This window comes from Ammospiza caudacuta, chromosome 28 (assembly GCF_027887145.1).
Source record: "Ammospiza caudacuta isolate bAmmCau1 chromosome 28, bAmmCau1.pri, whole genome shotgun sequence".
NCBI lineage: Eukaryota > Metazoa > Chordata > Aves > Passeriformes > Passerellidae > Ammospiza > Ammospiza caudacuta.
Window position 1 is genome coordinate 6,219,778 of NC_080620.1, and position 19,124 is coordinate 6,238,901.

At 65.6% G+C, this 19,124-nt stretch overlaps 2 protein-coding genes across 2 annotated transcripts; both read right to left on the bottom strand.

Moving 5' to 3' along the window:
* Nucleotides 1-1,825: 1,825 nt before the first annotated feature.
* LOC131568871 (basic proline-rich protein-like) lies at nt 1,826-5,588 on the bottom strand. The gene is made up of 5 exons (XM_058821012.1): nt 5,370-5,588; nt 3,977-5,281; nt 2,854-3,136; nt 2,071-2,492; nt 1,826-1,957 (listed from the first exon to the last, which is right to left on the bottom strand). Exons 1-5 carry the CDS (start codon nt 5,586-5,588, stop codon nt 1,826-1,828), a joined length of 2,361 nt encoding a protein of 786 aa, XP_058676995.1.
* A 1,524-nt stretch (nt 5,589-7,112) lies between these two features.
* Nucleotides 7,113-18,585, bottom strand: MEF2B (myocyte enhancer factor 2B). Its single transcript, XM_058821212.1, has 9 exons — nt 18,427-18,585; nt 11,969-12,048; nt 11,634-11,837; nt 11,436-11,567; nt 10,554-10,704; nt 9,193-9,338; nt 8,246-8,345; nt 8,084-8,171; nt 7,113-7,431 (listed from the first exon to the last, which is right to left on the bottom strand). Exons 2-9 carry the CDS (start codon nt 12,020-12,022, stop codon nt 7,113-7,115), a joined length of 1,194 nt encoding a protein of 397 aa, XP_058677195.1. The 5' UTR covers nt 12,023-12,048; nt 18,427-18,585.
* Between the last annotated feature and the right edge of the window lie 539 nt (nt 18,586-19,124).

Genomic DNA, 19,124 nt, shown 5'->3' on the forward strand with positions numbered 1-19,124 from the left:
TGCCCACCTGGGGAGGGAAAGAGAGAAACGCGTCAGGAGCAGCCGCCGCCATCGCTCCGTTAACTTGGAGCAACTTTGGCGGCGGGGCCGGCGGCGGGGGCGGGGGTGGGCGGCGCCGGGGAGCCCTGCCCGGTGCCCGGGGCCGGTCCCGCCGCGGGCAGGGCGTGCGGTGCCCGGGGCCGGTGCCATCCGCCCGCGGGGCGGGCACAGCGCAGGGCCGCGCTGGGACACGGCCTCGGCTGCGGGGACGGCCGGGACAGCCTGGATCGGGGCAGCCCCGCACCTGGGGGCTGTCCGTCTGTCCGTCTGTCTGTCTGCCCATCAATCTGTACCAGCCCGCCCCTGCCGTGGGCCCCGGAGCCTCCCTGGGCACCGCGGCCTCGCACCGGGCACTCCCCGGGCACCGGAGCCGCTCTCCCGCCCGGCCCGGTTCCCTTCCAAAGTGGATTTTTCTGCTGTTTATTTCCCTCCCCGCTTTTTTCCCCACCGAGATTTCCCCCCCCCCCCTCCTCATCTTTTTCTTTTCCCTTTCCCGCCCCAATTTTTTCTTTTCTCTAATTTTTTTCCCCCCTCCGCTCGTTTGACTCCAACGTCGCTGGGAATTATTTGCATTTAAAACCCAACGAGTCGTTTCCCTCCGCGCCGCTTCGCAGCTCCATTCCAGCAGCTCGGGGGAGCGATCCCAAGGAAAAGGGGTCCCCAAACCCCCGGGAAAATTCCCCCGAATCCCTGCCCAGCTGAAAATATCGATGCGGGGGAAAACTAAAGATTTAACAGATTTTCATGATTTTGTTCCCGCAGCCGCTGTCACCCAAAGGTGTTGCGGCAACAAAGAGCGGGATGGCGTTTGACGCTCGTATTTTTGGCCTAAATATTTGCGGAAATATTCCCCTAATTCCCCCAACGCTTTGCAAAAGATTGATGCGCCTCAAAGCCATCACATCCTGCCCTGCCAAGCGCTTCCGAGGAAAATCTGATTTTCCATTTCTCCCCCCCGCCGCCGCTGATCCCGAAACTGCGGGCGAGGGAAGGCGCTGGGGATCGAACAAACCATTCCCAGTCCAGACTGGGAGCCGAACTGGTTTTCCCCCGTCCCCGTGCGCGGCGGAGATTCCCCAGCTCGGGGAACAACGGCGCGGAATCCCCGCCGTGCCCGCTCGGGCACAGCCGGGCACAGCAGAAAACCCCAGATACTTTTTTTTTTTTTTTTTTCCAAGGGGAAAAATAGCAACAAACCAAGAGAATTAATTATTTTTCCTTCCTTTCGCCAGAAATGCCGAATTCAACCCCGGCCTTTTGCATGGGAATTTTTTTTTCCTTGTGTTCTTTTTTTTTCTTTCTATTTTTTTTCCTCCTGTTGTTTTTACAGCCTCGCACCAACGCAGGGATGGAAGGGAATGCCCACACAACGCCCCAACCCCACACAGCATCCCCACGCCCCTTTCTCCCTGCTCTCTAATATTTTTTTTAAACCCCAAATCCTTTCCCCGCAAAATTATAATTTTAAAAAATATCAAAATAGCTGCGCACACCGAAAGTCCGCTCCGGCAGCCCCTTACCTCGGGCACCGGGCAGGGCAGGGCAGTCGCTCCGACCGGCCCCGGGGCTCTAAACCCCGGGGGTGGCTTTTGTGAGTTTGCCGGAGTTTCCCCGGGCTGTCCCCTTTTGTGTCCCATTGCCATCTAGAGGCCCCGATTAATTAATTTCACACCGAAGCTCGGGAGAAAATTTTCCCACAAAACAAGTGAGCGAGGAGATGTGAAACTCCAAAAAGAAAAGGAGTCAACATCAAGTTCAACAGCATGCGGGGAAAGGCCTATTTCCATCACAATCGCGTCTGAGCGGGGGCCGGGCGGGGGGCGGCGGGCGGCGGCCCCCGCGCCCCCTCCGCGCGTTCCCAGGCTCGGAACAATCGCGCTCTGTTTGCCTCGCACATGCCGGCGTTTGGGCACGGAGGCTGCCTTGGGATAACAGGAATAATGAGGGGCGGGGGGCGCGGGGGGAGCGCGGCCCGGCTGGGAACGGGCGGCGGCGCGGGGGGAGCGCACCTGGGCCCGGCCCGGTACCGACCTGTTGAGCGCGGCCGCGGCACCGGCCGGGGCCCCGGGAGGAGCCGCGCTGGGTGACAGCGGCCGGGAGGGCTCCGCGGGGACCCCGGAGCGGCGCGGGGACACTTTGGGCCGAGTTTGGTGTCCCCTCCCTCGTGTCCCCGCCGAGCGCGGCCACGCGTTTTCCCACGGTGCCGGGGGAGCGGGGGGTGCGTGGCCCGGGGAGCGGGGGGCCGGGGCCCGGGGTGGCCGAGGCGGTGGAGGACGTGTCCTGCAACCCAAGCAGCTCGGCTCCGCCGGGCATTGTCCCCACGGAGCCCGTGGCCATTGTTCCCGGCGCTGCGGGAGCCGGAGGGAGGGCAGCTTTCCACGCCTCGTCCCCGGGCCCCCCTCCCCGCGCCACCTCGCCCCCAGCCCGACACTCACACCGGGGCTGCCGGGACCCTAATCCGGGATGGGGCGCGGGGAGGGCGAACAACACCCCACCCACCCCCCGAAAAAAAAAATTTAAAAATTAAAAATATCAGGCGAGGGAAGGGGAGGCGCGGGATCCCCCCTCGCAGACTTCCTCCAAGTTGGGAGAACGGGAAGGGGAGCGGGGCGGCCGCCGGTGCCCGCCCAGCCCTGCCCTGCCCCGCGGGCACAGCGGCACCGGCGGCACCGGCGGCACCGGCGGCACCGGCGGCAGCACCGGCGCGGGGAGTTCAGTGCGGGGCACAGGAGAGGGGGAAAAACGGCGGCGGAAAAAGAGGGAGTGGGGAGGGGATTATTTACCTCCCTCCGCACCTCTGCGTCCATTACTGACTTAGCGGCGGCGGGAGCCGGCACCGCCGGGACACCGGGGCTGGGGGGAACCGGCACCGGCACCGGCAGCGGGCGGGGCGCGGGGCCCGGGGCCATCCAGGCCGGGCCGCGGGAAGCGGAGCCCCCGCGATCACGTTGCCGTTACGTGGGGTTAAACGGGGAACGTCTGCCCGCCGCCCGAACCCCCCGAGCGCACCGGGCAGCGCCGGCCCCGCCGCCAACGGGGCCGCGGGGAGAGGCGGCAGCGACGGGGGGCGGATTCCGCCCAAACATCCATTTTGTCCCTTTTGGAAATGGAGATGGGAGAGAGGAGGGGAGAAAAAATGCGTGGTTTTTTTTTTTTTTTTTTTTTTTTTTTTTTTTTTTTTTTTTTTTTTTTTTTTCCTTGCTTTCTCCATATTTTACTACGTAAGGAATGACGCGCTCGCGTCGGGAGCGGGATAGGTTCGCCCGGAGCTTGGAGAGGGAGGGGGGAACCGGGCTGGGGGGAGCGCGGGGGCGGGGGGCGGCTCTGGCAGCGGCAGAACCTAAAAATAACGAGGATTTTATTATTTTAAAAAAAGGAGAGATACTACAATAATAATAATAATAATAATAATAATAATAATAATAATAATAATAATAATAATAATAGCAGTAATCCCGCTGACCCCGCCGATGCGGCCCTGAGCGGGCAGCGGGTGGCACCGGCCGCTCCGGGGACCCCACCGCGCCTCCCCGGGGACCTTCGGGATTTGGGGCACCCCATGGGGGGCGCAGGGAGGGTTTGCGGGTCCCCCTGCCCCGTGCCCCCCTCCGGGGGTGCGGAAGGCGCTCCCCTTTCCCGGGCCGCTGCGGGATCATTGCGTGGAAATGAAGCAGAAATTGGCAGGGTTTTATTTCATTCCACCCCAAATCCCTCGCTGCTCCGCGGGTTAACACCTCCAAACCCCGGGAAGCGGCCGGGAACGGATTGCCCCTTCCTCCCGTTCCCCCGGGCGCGCCGGGATTTTGGGAACGCTAAGAAGACCCCAAATACCCCGGGGGGCTCCGTTCAGCGCCCGGGGGTTCGCGCCCCAAATTCGGCCCCGGGGAAGGGGGGACACCCAGGGACCCCCAACCCCTGCAGACCCGGAGCCCCTGACGAGATCCAGGCCAGGTTTGAGCCCCCGGAGCCACCGGGACCCGCGGCCGCCGAACCGGGACCGCGCCGCTGCCGCTGCCGGTGCCGCCCCGGTGCCCTCCCGAGCCCTGCCCGCCCGGGCCCGGTGCTCCGGGATGGCCCCGGGCTCCGCGCTCTCCCCTAATGAGCTCCGCTTCTGCATTTCCTCATTAACGAATATTCCCCGCGGCCGAGCCTGGGGGCACCGGGACGCGCGTCCCCGGCCCGTCCCGTCCAACCGGGGCTTCCCGGCGGCTCGGTCGCTCCCCGCCGGCCCCGGGAGAGGCGGGAGGCCCGGCCTGGGCGTCGGACACCCCAAATCTTGCGGGAGCCTCGCAGTTCCCGCGCCCGGTGCTGCGGTGCCATCCCCGCCCTCGGTTTGCCCGGGGGCTTCCCCCGGTAAAAGGCGCTCGGGCCGGGCCCGGCTCCTCCCGCTGCCCGGTACCGGCGGGCCCGCTGCCCCCCGGCCCCGAGGGCGCGGATTTAGGGGAGCGGGTGGCGGATTTGGGCTCCTCGATGGAGTTTTGATCAAAAATTCATTAAGAGGCGCTCGGCGCAGCGCCATGAATATTTCAGGGCTTTTGCAAAACAACCGAGTGGGTGCTCGGGGGAGGACGCACCGGGGGACAGGCAGCGCCCGGTGCCCGGCTCGGCCCCGGTTGAGGCGGCGGGGACGCCAGGAAGGGACCGGCCAGCTCCGTTCCGTCGGGGTCGCAGCCCCGGTGCTCGGCGCTGCCCCGGCACGGCCTCGGTTAGCGGAGACCGGTCCCGGCTGGGGAGGGCGGCCCTGCAGGGACACCGTGACACAACCCGGAGTGTCCCCGGGCACCGGACGGGCAGAGCTGAGCGTGGGGACAGCGGGGACACCCGGGATGTCCCCTCGGAACGGGGACACCGCCCCCGAGGGATCGATCCGCTGGCAGGCGCTGCTGTGGGACGGAATTACCCCAAACCCACCCATGGCAGGCACGGACGGAAAGGTCCCAGACCCCAAATTGGGGTGCGGGTCCCCCCGGCAGGTCCCGGCCGCAGACAAAGCCCCGCTGGAGCCCCCCGAGCCCCCCGAGCAGCGCGGCCGCCCCGGCGGGGCCTGCAGGGAACCGGGATGGACCGGGATGGACCGGGATGGACCGGGCCGGTGCGAGGGCTCGCGGAGCCCAGAGGCGGCCACGCCGGGCCGTGCCTGGGGACAGCGCCGCTCTGTCCCTGCCCGGTGCCACCCCCGCACCCCGAGGCCGCTGCGGGTCCCTGGTGCCACCCTTGGGGCAGTGCCACCCTCTCCGCCAGGCTGGGGACACAGGGACAGCAAGGCCGCTCCGAGGGACCCGAGCGGGGCTGGGGACACCCCAGGGCACCTCCCGAGCCCGGTTCGGGACCTGTCGCGACGGGCGGTACCGGAGCTGCGGGCACGGCTGGCATGTGCGGCTCCCGGCGCTCCCGCCCTGCCCTCGGTGCCGCCGCCGTTCCCGGTCCCGGTGCCGGGTCCGCCGTGTCCCCCCCGCCGCCGCCGCCGCCGCCGCAGCCCCCGGCGCCTCCCCGGGGCTCACCTCGCCCTGACATTTCCTGGCGCTCCTTCCATGCCAGCGGGTTGCCATAGCAAATCTAAATCTTACAAACAAAACCAGGGGGAGAGAGAGGAAAAAAAAAAAAAAAACGGAAAAAAAAAAAAGCCTGATTAGCATATATTCAAATGAGGCGTGCAATAATGCAAACCATAAATCATGCAGTCATTGCTATTCAATCAGAGTCTCTTACCCCAGCCCCCGCTCCCGCTCCCGCTGTGTCGCAGCCACAGGCCCGGCCCGGTCCCAAAGGTGGCCCTGAGGGGACCCGCCACCCTCGGGGGTGGCGCTGGGCCCGGCGCGGCTCGGCACAGCCCCCTAATCCCGCCTGGTATTTACGGCGCTCCATTAAACCGGGCAAACTCTCCCCAGGATTGATCTCCCGCCCCGGGTTTAATCTGGGGGCTGTAATCCATCCCCGCCCAGCGAGGGAAGGGGCCCCGCTCGGCCCTGGGCGTGCGGGGGGACCCCGGCCCTGTCTGACCCCGATCTGGGGGTGCCCAGGCGGTGCTGGGGGGACCCGAACGCCCCCAGGGTGTCCCCGTGGGGCGGTGGCACTGCAGGACCCCGCTGTCCCTCCCTGTCACCCCCAGGGTGTCCCCATGGACCCCGCTGTCCCTCCCTGTCACTCCCAGGGTGTCCCCGTGGGGCGGTGGCACTGCAGGACCCCGCTGTCCCTCCCTGTCACCCCCCGGCAGCGTGGCCGTGCCCAGCACAGCCCCCAGGGGATGTCCCCCCACCCCAAAATCGGCAGAACCCCCAAACCCGGCCCAGCGCCGAGCTAAAACAGGCTCGGCTCAGCTGGGCCGGGCCTTAACCCCTGCCTCTCCCCCCAAATCTCGATTTTAAGGGGGTTTTCCTCCTCCCCCGTGCTCTGAGGCCCCCGAGAGGCTTTTTGGGGTCACCGAGGGGGTGCGGGCAGTGTCACCTCTCCCGTGGGGACAATGCCACCCGAAACCGGGGTGCCTGAGCCCAAAAACCTCACAACAGACACCCCAAGCCCCTCAGCTCTTTATTGGTGCGAAGATAATAAATAGAAAAGAGCCCCTGGCTGGGGGCGCAGCGCTGGCCCCTGGCCCCTGTCCCCTGGCCGTGTCCCTGTCCCCTGTCCCCTGTCCCCTCCCCTGTCCCCTGGCCGCGGGATCGGGCCGGGGCTGCCGGGTTGGAGCCGCCGCCGCTGCTCTCAGTCCTGCTGCCACCGCGTGGCACTTCCCGGCCACTCCCGCTGCTGGGGACACGCTGGGGACAGGCGGGGACAGGCGGGGACAGCGCCCAGCGCCACCGCACAGGACACGGCCCCAGCTCCCGAGGGGACTCGGTGGCACCGGGGGCACGGGGGCTGAGATGGCACCGGGGTGGCACCCGGGGCACGGGGGGTCCCGAGGAGCTGCAGCCCCCGCGTGGGGACAGGGAGGGACCCTACAGGAGCCCGGTGGCACCGGGGGCACGGCGGGCTCAGGTGGCACCGGGGTGGCACCGGGGGCGCGGGGGGTCCCGAGGGGCTCAGATGGGGCAGGAGCGGGGGCTGCTCCCCCTGCCCGCGCCCCGCCGGCCTCGCTATCTCTGCCAAACGTCCGCGGGCTGTCCCCTCCGCGCGGGGACAGCGGGGACAGCGGGGACAGCCGCCCTCGGCTCGTCCGGCAGCGGCCGCGGCGCGAACGGGGGGAAGCTCTTGGCGAAGCCATCGCGGGGCTGGAGCTCGCCGGGGGCTCGGGGGGCCTCGCTGAGGGGCGCCAGGGGGGCCAGGGGGGGCTGGGGGGTGCCCGGGGCACAGCCCAGCCCCGGCGACACCCGCTCGGATTTGATGCTGACGGGCTGCGGGGACGCGCCGGGGACAGCGGCTGGCTCCTCCGCGGGGACCATCCGGCTGCTGGCCCTGCGGCGACAGGGCACGGGTGAGGGACGGTCCCCGTGTCCCCTTGTCACCCCTGGAGGGGTTGGGACCCTCCCACTTCCTGTCCTGAGCTGGTTCTGGGCCCGCACAGCTGCTGGGGGGGACATGGGGACAAGGTCCAAGGGGGAACCCGGCTGGAAATAATCCGGGGGTGCTTCGGGGTGACCCCTAAGAGCACCCTTTGGGTGGGGGGGGGCTGCCCCTCGGTGCCACCCATGGCTGGGAGGGGACAGCCGTGGGTGCAGCAGAATGCCGTCACCCTCGCATTGTCCCCCCTGTCCCCAGCACAGGGCCACCCCTGTCCTTACCCCAGTGAGGCCATGTCCTGTCTGCCTTGTTCCCCCTTGTCCTGCCCTGTCCCCCCGTCCCCTGCCCTGTCCCCTCTGTCCCCTGTCCTGTCCCCCACTCTGTCCCCACTCTGTCCCCTGCCCTGTCCCCACCCCAGGGCCACCCCTGTCCCCACTCTGTCCCCTGCCCTGTCTCCCTATCCCCAGCTGTGTCCCCCCTGTCCCCACCCTGTCCCCTGCCCTGTCCCCAGCCATATTCCCCCTGTCCCCACGCTGTCCCCCCCTGTCCCCCCGTCCCCTGTCCTGTCCCCTGTCCTGTCCCCTGTCCTGTCCCCAGCCCTCCTCACCCCAGCGCCGCCACGTCCCGGGGGTGCTGCCAGGCCTGGGGGGGCTGCAGGAATCCGGGGGGCGCCGGGACCTCCCCAGCCCCAAAATCTGCGGGGTGGGAGCACAGCGTGAGCGGGAGGGGGTGACAAGGGAGGGGACAAGGCTGGGGCAGCGCCACTCACCCGCCGGGGCCGGGCTGAGGAAGGGGAACCCGGCCAGGCCGTGGCTCGGGAGGCCGGAGCTGCCGGGGCTCAGCGTCTGCAGGGCGGGGTACAGCGGCCGCTGCGGGAAACGGGGGCACCCCGATGGGTTCTGTGCCCCAAACCCCAAACGGGGGCACCCCGATGGGTTCTGTGCCCCAAACCCCAAATGGGGGCACCCCGATGGGTTCTGTGCCCCAAACCCCAAATGGGGGGATCCCAATGGGTTCTGGGCCCAAAACCCGGGGAGACCCCAATGGGTTCTGTGCCCCAAAACCCCAAATGGGGGCACCCCAATGGGTTCTGGGCTCCAAATCCCCGGGGGGACCCTCCAAAACCCTCCCTGAGTCCCCCAGCAAGGAAGGGGCGTGTGGGAGGAGCGGGGTCTGGGGAGGGGACAGCAGCATGGCTTTGGGGACATCCACGTGGCCCTGGGGACAGTCATGTGGCATTGGGGACAGTTGTGAGGCCTCGGGGACAGTCATGAGGCCTTGGGGGTGGCCGTGTGGCAATGGGGACAGCTGTGTGGCCTTGGGGACAGCAGCATGGCTTTGGGGACAGCCGTCTGGCCTTGGGGACAGCCATGTGGCCTCGGGGACAACCGTATGGCTGTGGGGACAGCTGTGTGGCCCTGGAGACAGCTGTGAGGCCTCGGGGACAGTCATGAGGCCTTGGGGACAGTTGTGAGGCCTCAGGGACAGCCGTGTGGCCTTGGGGACAGCCATGTGGCCCTGGGGTTAGTTGTGAGGCCTCGGGGACAGCCATGTGGCCTTGGGCACAGCCGTGTGGCCTCAGGGACCGCCATGTGGCAATGAGACAGCCGTGTGGCCTTGGGGACAGCCGTGTGGCCTTGGGGACTGCCGTGTGGCCCTGGGGACTGCCGTGTGGCCCTGGGGACAGCCCCGTGGCCCTGGGGACATCAGACTCACCGCCGCGGTGCTGCCGCTCCGGCTGCTGGCCAGGCCGCCCTGGCTGTCCCCGCGCCGGCCCTCGGTCCCCAGGAACAGCGGCGTCGGCGTCGTGGTGGCCAGGGCGCGGCCCAGGCTGGCGGCGGGGAACAGGGGGTAGCCGAGCCCTGGGGACAGACGGACAGCGGGACACACGGGTGGGCCTCGGGGATCCCCGGTGTGCCGGCACGGGGCCGCGCTCCGGCACGGCCACTGCCCCGCGGGACACCGGGGTGCGACAGGGGTGACAGCAGGGCAGGGCTGGAGGGGGCTCTGGGCCATACACAGGGGACAGGGCTGTGTGTCCCCATCCCTGCCTGCCCCATCCCTGCCTGTCCCTATGCCAGGGTTTGGGGCGCTGCCTGTCCCCATCCCTGCCTGTCCCCATCCCAGGGTTTGGGGTGCTGCCTATGCCCATCCCTGCCTGTCCCCACCCACGATTCGGGATGTTCCCTGTCCCTATCCCTGAGTTTGGGGTGCTCCCTGTCCCCTTCCCTGCCTGTCCCCATCCCTGCCTGTCCCCATCCCGTGCCACCTCCCACCCCAGGGGGTTTCCCTGCTCCAGCCCCGGGTTTGTGGCGTTTCCAGCCCCTTTTCTGTCCCCGCCATGGGCTGAGCCCCCGTGCCAGGCTGTGGCACTCGGGATGGGCACGGCGGGCACGGGTGAGGGCGCAGCTGCGGCCGGGGCTGGCGGGCACAGGAAGCAGCTGGAGCCGCCCCGGGCCGGTGTTTCCACAGCTGCGGCCCCGCTGCTGCCCACGCAGCCCCGGCCCCGCGCCCGGGAAGGCCCCGCGGGGGGAGCTTTGCATGCGGGGCCGGGCGGGGAAAATCCCCGCGGGGCTCGGGGGTGACGGGGTGGGCACGGCCGGGACGGGGCCAGGGCGGGAACGGGGTGCCCGGGCTGGGGGGTCCATGGTGGGGGGACCATGGAGGGAACGGGGTGCCCGGGCTGGGGGTCCATGGTAGGGGGACCATGGAGGGAACGGGGTGTTTGTGGAAGGAATGGGCTGTCCATGGAAAGGAGGAGGTGCTCAATGGTGGAAATGGGGTCCCCATGGAGGGTATGGGTGCCCAGGGTGGTAATGGAGTCACCATGGAGGGGATAGGGTGTCCATGGAGGAAATGAGGTGTCCGTGGTGGTAATGGGGTGTGCATGGCAGGGATGGGATGTCCAGGGGGGTGATGGGGTGTCCAGGGTGGGGACAGGACCCCCATGGCAGGGATGGGGTGCCCAGGACGGGGATGGGGTGCCCAGGATGGGGACAGGACCCCCATGGCAGGGATGGGGTGCCCAGGACGGGGTCCCCACCCCGCGCCCACTCCCGCGGTGTCCCCGAGCCTACCTGGGGGCAGCGGCCCCGGGGACCGTCCCGGTGCTTTGGGGGCCGCGGCTCTGAGGGCGGGGGGGCGGCCCGGGCCCTGCGGGGAGCCCAGAGAGCCCTCGGGGCCCGGCGGGGAGCTGCCGTAGGCGGCCTCGGGCAGCGGCACCGGGCTCTGAGGGGACACACGGTCAGGGATGGAGACTCTCGGGACCCTCGGGGACACACACGGGTCAGGGACAGGGACCCTTGGGACTCTCGGGACCCCTGGGGACACACACGGTCAGGGACAGCGACCCTCGGGGACATTCAGGGACACACGGGGGTCAGGGACAGCCACCCTCGAGATCCTTGGGGACACGCGAGTCAGGGACAGGGACCCTCGGGGACATTCAGAGACACTCAGAGACACAGAGGGGACAGGAATAGGGACCCTTGGGGTCATTCAGGGACACACAGGGCTCAGGGACAGCCGCCCTTGGGATCCTTGGGGACCCTCAGGACTCTGCAGGACAAACCAGATCCCAAAGAGAGGGAGGGGACAGCACACTTGGGGACCCTTGGGGACCCTGCAGGATGAACCAAAACCCAAGGACAGGGAGGGGACAGGACCCTTGGGGACCCTCAGGACCCTTCAGGATGAACCAGAGGCCAAGGAGGGCAATGAGGACCCTTCAGGACAAACCAGAACCCAAGGCCAGGGAGGGGACAGGACCCTTGGGGACCCTTGGGGACCCTCAGGACCCTTCAGGACAAACCAGAACCCAAGGCCAGGGAGGGGACAGGACCCTTGGGGACCCTTGGGGACCCTTGGGGACCCTTGGAGACCCTCAGGGCCCTTCAGGACAAACCAGAACCCAAGGCTATGGAGGGGACAGGACCCTCCACGTGCCACCCGCGACTCACATAAAACCTGGGCCGCGGCAGGGCCAGGTCCGCGCCCTCTCCGAGCCTCCTGCTCCTGTCCGCGGGCGGCTCCGGGCCCTCGTCCAGCTCCAGCTCGTGGCTCTCCAGCCCCAGCCCCTTGCGCTTGAGCGTCTGCGGGGAGGGCACCGTGAGCGGGTCCCCGGGCACCGCGCGCCCCGGCGCCGCCCCGGGCGCTACCTCGAGGATGTCGGAGTTGGTGCGGCTCTCGTGGGGCTCGCTGTACTCGGTGTACTTGAGCAGCACCTTGTCCATGTCGGTGCTGGCGTACTGGAACAGGCGGTTGGTGCTGTTGAAGATGATGAGCGCGATCTCGCAGTCGCACAGCACGCTCAGCTCGTAGGCCTTCTTCATCAGCCCGAATTTCCGCTTGGTGAAGGTCACCTGCGGGGGGCCGGCGTGAAAACCCCCCAGAAACGGCGCCCAGTCCTCCCAAAAACGCTCCCCACGGGGTAATTCTGCCTCCCATCCTCCTCATCCTCTCCCTGACCCCACCTCACCCCGAGCAGCCCTACCTGCCGGTTCCGCTGGTCCAAAATGCGGCTGATCTGGATCTTTTTGCGGCCCATTTCGGCCTCCTCCGCCGGGCTCGGGGCTGGAAGAGAGCGAGAGACGCCTGAGCCCCGCAGCCCTGGGGCTGTCCCCAGCCACAGTCCGCCCCGGCGCCGCCAAAAATAAGTTTGGCCGCAAAAAAAAATCGATTTTCGGAGGAAGTTAGGTCATTTTGTCTTCCGTGAAGATGGTGGCCAAGCGGAAAATGGGGGAAAATCGGGAAATTCTGCTGGGTTAGAGGGGAAAATATCCCGTCGGCCTTGCCCGGCCAGCCCATCCATCCCTCCCCGAGCACCTTGGGGTGAGGCAGTGATCCCAAATCACAGGATCCCAAATTCTGGGGGCTTTGGGAGCGGAGTTCTCACCCCAAACCCCGAGGCTGCTCCTGAAGCTGCTCCTGGAGCTCCGTGGGATGGGGAGAGCGTTTAAAAGGGGCCGGGCTGGCGGCGGGGAGGGTCCCTCAAACAAAAGCGTTGGTTTGAGGTTTAAATTTGGGGATTTTTTTTTTAATTTCTTTCTTTTTTTTTTCTCAAGCTCCAGCAGACTAAATTTGCCCTCCGCCACTCGCAGGCCAGGAAGTGGCTGCACGAGGAGACGGCAAAGCGAAACCGCCCGCGCACCCTGCGGCCTCGTGAGCCAGCCCGGGACAGGGGCAGGGGCTGGTGACACCGGTGACACCGGGGCTGAGGGGTGCCAGCGCCCCCCGAGCCTGCCACAGCGATGGGACACCCCAATCCCTGTCACATTCCCCCAAATCCTGTCCCTCTGACACCCCAACAGCGCTGGGACACCCCAATCCCTGTCACATCCCCCCAGTCCCTGTCACATCCCCCCAATTCCTGTCACACCCCCCTGTTCCTGCTCCTCTGACACCCCCAAAGCATTGGGACTCTCCAGTTCCTGTCGGACACCCCAGTTCCTGTCCCACCCCCCAATTCCTGTCCCTCTGTCACCCCCACAACGCTGGGACACCCCAATCCCTGTCACACACCCCCAATCCCTGTCCCACTCCCCAATTCCTGTCCCACCCCCCAATTCCTGCCCCTCTGCCACCCCCCAGCAAGAGCCACCCCAAATCCCCCAATGCCACCAAGGGGGCAGAGCCACGGGTGGCACCGAGATGTCCCCAGCGTGTGCCCACCCCGGAGTGGGGACAGCCCCGGCCTGGCCCTGTCCCCGCTGTCCCCAAGCCCCGGGGCAGGGACACTGCGCGGTGGCAGCTCCGCGTTGGGGACGGCTCTGGGACCCCCCGTGCCAGGCCGGGTGCCAGGGGGCGGTTGGGGACCCTGGGGTCCCCCCGCGTGTCCCCCTCCCCCTCTCGACCAGCACGCTGCCATTTCACCAGCGCGCTCGCTGCTATTTTTAGCTGATCAAAACTAATTTTAATTTATGGAAGGAAATTGCGCTGCCGTTCCCACGGCCCCGCTGCCACCCTGTGTCCCCGGGCCCACGCACGACCCCCCCCGTGCCCCCTCCCCAGGGCCTGGGGGTGCCCGGAGCCCCCCGGCCCTGCCGGAAAGGGCCGAGAATGAATTCCCTGGTGGAAAAGGAGAGGCTTTCCCGTTCCCAACCATCCCTGGGGGTTCTCCTGCCTCCCACACCTGCGGCGCTCCCTGGGGACACCCCGAGCTCCCCGGGGGTCACTTTGGGGGTGGCACTTTGGGGCTGGAACCCGGGGTTGGGATGTTTGGGGCAGGGGGTGATGGACCGGCTGTGACCCCCCCGTGTCCCTGCAGATCTTCAGCCTGGGGGAGGACTGGGGGATGGAGGGACGGACGGACACAGGGGTGGACAGACAGATGGACACGGGGATGGAGGGATGGATGGACACAGGGGTGGACAGACAGATGGACACGGGGATGGATGGACGGACGGACACGGGAATGGATGGATGATGGATTCATGGATAGATGGACACAGGGATGGATGGATGATGGATGGATGGATGGATGGATGGATGGATGGATGGATGGATGGATGGATGGACGGACGGACACGGGAATGGATGGATGATGGATTCATGGATAGATGGACACAGGGATGGATGGATGATGGATGGATGGATGGATGGATGGATGGATGGATGGATGGACGGACGGACACGGGAATGGATGGACGATGGATTCATGGATAGATGGACACAGGGATGGATGGATGGATGGATGGATGGATGGATGGATGGACGGACACGGGAATGGATGGATGATGGATTCATGGATAGATGGACACAGGGATGGATGATGGATAGATGGATCCATGGATGGACGGCTGCATCCCCCACCCGCAGCAGGGACATGAAATAACTCCAAGGATTTTCCTAGGGACAGACCCTTGGGTGCTGCGGTACCTCAGTGCCCCAGGGGTGATGCCCAGGGGGACCTGGAAGGTTCCAGCACCCACAGGGTGACTCCAAGGGGATCCTGAGAGGCGCTGATTGGGATCGGTGTTGGGATTGGGATTGGGATCGGGGTTGGGATTGGGATCACTCCCACCTCACCCCAACCATTCCAGTGGCACCCAGCACCCACAGCTCGGCCTCACCCCAAACCCCACGCTGGCATTTGGTTTATAACCAACCCCACAGCCCCCCTGTGCCTTTGGGGGGCATTTGCACAGCGCCAGGGGTGTAAATTCCCAGTTCCAGCTCCTGATTAGTGAGCTGAGACCAAACAAACCCCGAGAGAGCTGTGTGTTCTTTCCGTGAGCCACCATGGGATCCCCGGCACCACAACGGGGCCTCCAGCACTGCCCCAGCACCCCTGGATGGGCCCAGAAACCCCAAATCCACCAAATTTATCCCAAAATTCAGGCAGGGGGGATATTAAAGGAAAAAGTGCTCCAGGACTGAGCGCTCCCCTAAAACACCCCCGAGTCAGGGTCTTGGAGCTGCCCAGGGATTCGTTGTCCCATGGGGCACAGAAAGTGCAGGAAAGGGGTTTTTGTACCAAATTATGGGGGTTTTGCTGCAAATCTGAGAGCTGGGGGTGACTGGGAAGGACTGGGAGGGGATTGGTTCTCAAACACCCGCTGGTGGCTTTTGGCAGCTCCCAAAAAGCGTTTTGGGAGAAAAAATACAATTATACAATTACAGCAGGGAGAAAAGGGTTTCCATCCCGAGGGAGGGGAAAATCTGAGCCAGGAGCAGCAAAACCCCACAGGAGGGAGAGGAGGATGGTGATGGGACCAGGAGGGGAACAGGGGTGGGGATGGGGGTTTGAAATGGGGTCTGGAATGGGGTTTGGAATGGGGGTTTGAAATTGGGGTTTGAAATGGGGTTTGGAATGGGGAATTTAATGGGGGTTTGAAATGGGGGTAATGGGGGTTTGAAATTGGGGTTTGAAAAATGGGGTTTGAGAAATAGAGTTTGAAATGGGGGCTTGAAATGGAATTTAAAATGGGGGTCTGAAATGGGGGTTTGAAATGGGGTTTGAAATGGGGATTTTAAATGATAATTTAAAATGGGGTTTGCAACGGGGGCTTGAAAAGGGGATTTGAAATGGGGTTTGAAATGGGGATTTTAAATGAGAATTTAAAATGGGGTTTGCAGCGGGGGTTTTACCAGCACCAGACCCGGAGTGCTGTGCCCAGAGGCCAAGCCCAGCCCTGGCCCCGTGGTTTGGGTCCCCTGGGAAGGGCTGAGCAGCATCCCGAGCCCGGCGCGGGGAAAAGTCAAAGTTGAGCTTGGAGTCTGTGCTGGGCCCTCCTGCTTTTTATAGGTTGTTTAAACAAGTGACCAGTACAAACCAGCACGGGGCTGGGCGGGACTGGGAGCCGGGGGAGCGGGCTGGGAAATGGGGGAGAGGTGGGGACGGGCCCTGAGGGGGTTTGGGACCACCAGGACCCCCAAACCCCATCCCTGCTTCCCAAGCACCCATTAGCCATAAACCCCTCGGGTTTGGGACCACCAGGACCCCCCAAACCCCATCCCTGCATCCCAAACACCCATTAGCCATAAACCCCTCGGGTTTGGGACCACCAGGACCCCCCAAACCCTGTTCCAAACTTCCCAAACACCCATTAGCTATAAACCCCTCGGGTTTGGGACCACCAGGACCCCCCAAACCCCATCCCTGCGTCCCAAACACCCATTAGCCATAAACCCCTCGTGTTTGGGACCACCAGGACCCCCCAAACCCTGTTCCAAACTTCCCAAGTACCTATTAGCCATAAACTCCTCGGGTTTGGGACCACCAAGACCCCCCAAACCCCATCCCTGCTTCCCAAACACCCGTTAGCCATAAACCCCTTGCGTTTGGGACCACCAGGACCCCCCCAAACCCCATTCCTGCATCCCAAGCACCCATTAGCCATAAACCCCTCGGGTCTGGGGGCTCTGGGGGCAGTGCCACCGTCAGCCCCGCTGTCACTGTCTCTGTCGCTGTCCCCCTGGGGGTGACACAGAGCGAAAGCCCCGGGGCCGATGGGTGGAGGATTTTCGGTTCCAAAATGAGTGTGAGGAAGGAGGAAGGATCGAAATGGCCCCAAAACCGAGGCAGCTCACGGCCCCGGGGAGGGTGGACGGACACACGGACGCCCCCCAACCCAGGGCACGGCTGAGGCTCCATGCAGGGAAGGAACCCACAGTTCCTATGGGATTAATTGGGGGGTGGCCCCCACTTGGTGCTGGGGCCACCCAGGGCTGCTCCTGTGCCTTTGGGGATGCCTGGCCCACAGAGCTGCTCTATCCTCACAATCCTGAGGGGATTTCTGGGAAAAGGAGGGAAATTCAAGGGGGTCAAATTGTCCTGATTTCCCCCCAAATCCTTCTGGGTGCCCCCACAGCGGCGTGCCAGGCTCTGCAGCCCCTCAGTGCTGGATCCCAGCAGGGTCCCTCTCCCTTTGCACCAAAGTCTCACAAAGTTCCCCAAATCCACTTTTTTGGGTTGTCGTGGGTGCCCTGGGCTTGGGAAGGTTTGGGGTCCTAAACCAGACCTGAGGCCTGGTTCAGGTTGATTTAGGCTGGTTTACTGACCAGTTTAGGCTGGTTTACTGCCTGGTTTAGGCTGGTTCATTGCCTGGTTTAGGCTGGTTTAGCCTGGTTTACTGCCTGGTTTAGGCTGGTTTATTGTCTGGTTTACTGCCTGGTTTAGGCTGGTTTACTGCTGGCAGGACCCATCAGGATCCCTCTCCCTTTGCACAGAACTTTCCCAAAGTTTCCCAAATCACTTTTCGGGATGCCGTGGGTGCCCTGGGCAGGTTTGGGATCCTAAGCCAGACCTGGGGCCTCACCCACGTCCCTCCTTCCCCCAGAGCTCCCCGACGTCACTGAGCCGTGTCCGGCTGGCAGCGTGGCTCAGGGCCAGCCCTGGGTGTCCTGATGGTCCCCCCGCTCCTTCCCCAGCCCCAGGGATGCCCGGGGGGTCCCGGGGGCACTGCCCCCCCTCTTTGGGTCCCATCCCCCCTTTCCTGCTCATCCCGAGCTGCCACGGAAATCCATTCCCTGGGAAACTCCACACTGGCAGCGCTGGGAGAGTTTCTGTCATCAAAAGAGTAAAAAATCCCTGAGGATGGGGACAGGGACAGGGACAGGAGGGACGGGGACAGGGACAGGAGGGACAGGGACAGGGACAGGGACAGGGACAGGAGGGACAGGGACAGGGACAGGGACAGGGACAGGGACAGGGACAGGAGGGACGGGGACAGGGACAGGGACAGGAGGGACAGGGACAGGGACAGGAGGGACAGGGGCACGCTGGCAGCGGGCTGTGCTGGGCAGGAGGATCTGGCCGAGGATCCACCTCACTCTCCACGGGTGCCAGGGGGACCCAGGTGCACTGGGACGCTCTGGAGATGCCACATGGAGGTGCCACCACCCTGGAGATGCCCCTGGCCGGAGCCGCGGCCGCGTTGTCCCCTCCCGGGAGCAGGAAGGGACCGGCACGTGCCCGGCGCAGCCCGGGCGCTGTGCCACCCCGCGAGGTGACGGCGCCGTCGGGGGTGCCCGGGCGCGCTGTCCCCGCTGTCCCCGCAGCCCGCCGCTGCCGTGCCTCAGTTTCCCCGCAGCCCCCGGGGGCGCCGGTGGCCCCGGGGGCGGCGGCGGGGCCGGGGCAGGGCGGCTGCCGCCCAGGCTGCACTTTTGGGTTAAACCCGGGCGTTCCACCCTGCGCAGACACGAGTAAAAATAACCGGCCCGGGCTCGGCGCAAACCGCAGGCTTTTTATAGCCCGCCATCCCGAGACGGCGGGGCGGGGGCCGGGGCTCCGCCGTGCCCAGAGCCGCCCGCCGGGCGCCGGCCCGGCCGCACCGGCCCCTCCCGGGCCGGCCCCGCTCCCGCTCCGTGCCCGTGCGCCCCGGGATGCGGCCGGAGCCCCGGCGGGGCAGAGCGGGACAGACAGCGCTGCTGCCGCCTGTCGCCGTGCCCCGTGCCCGGTGCCGGTGACAGCGGAGCGCGGGACCCCCGTGCCCGCCGCGGGACACGCACCTGGGCAGCGGCGCTCCCTCCTCGGCGGCCCCGCGCGCTCCCGGCGCTGCAGCGGAGCCGGGCAGGCCCCGGGGCCGGTCCCGGTGCTGGTCCCGGTGCTGGTCCCGGTGTCAGACCCGGCGTCGGTCCCGGTCCCGGTCCCGTCCGTGCCCCCGGAGCGCTGCCGCCGCCTGACCGAGCAGCGCCGCTGACATTTGCATAACCCCGCCCGCCCCGCCCGAAGATTTGCATACAGCAGCCGGGCTGCTCTGCCATTGGTTAATGGACGGTGTTTATTTGCATAGTCACGCCCTTGCCCGTGTGAGGGGCGGGGTGAAGGAAAGGGGCGTGGCCGGGAGTTCGGGCGCTGCAGGTAGGAAAAATGAATCCGGGGAATATCGGGGAAATCAGGGAATAGCGGGGAATTCAGGGAAAATCAGGGAATATCAGGAAATATCAGGGAAATCGGGGAATCGGGGAACATCAGGGAATATCAAGGGAATCAGGGAATATCAGGGAATATCAGGGGAAATCAGGGAACATCAGGGAATATCAGGGAAATCAGGGAAATCAGGGAAATCGGGGAATATCAGGGAAAAACAGGGAATTCAGGGAATCGGGTCCCACCCAGCCCCACATTTTTGCACCCCGGACATCCTGGGGCTCCTGTCCCGACTCCCAGTCCCGGGAAGACCAGGAGGAAAACCGGGAGAAATGAG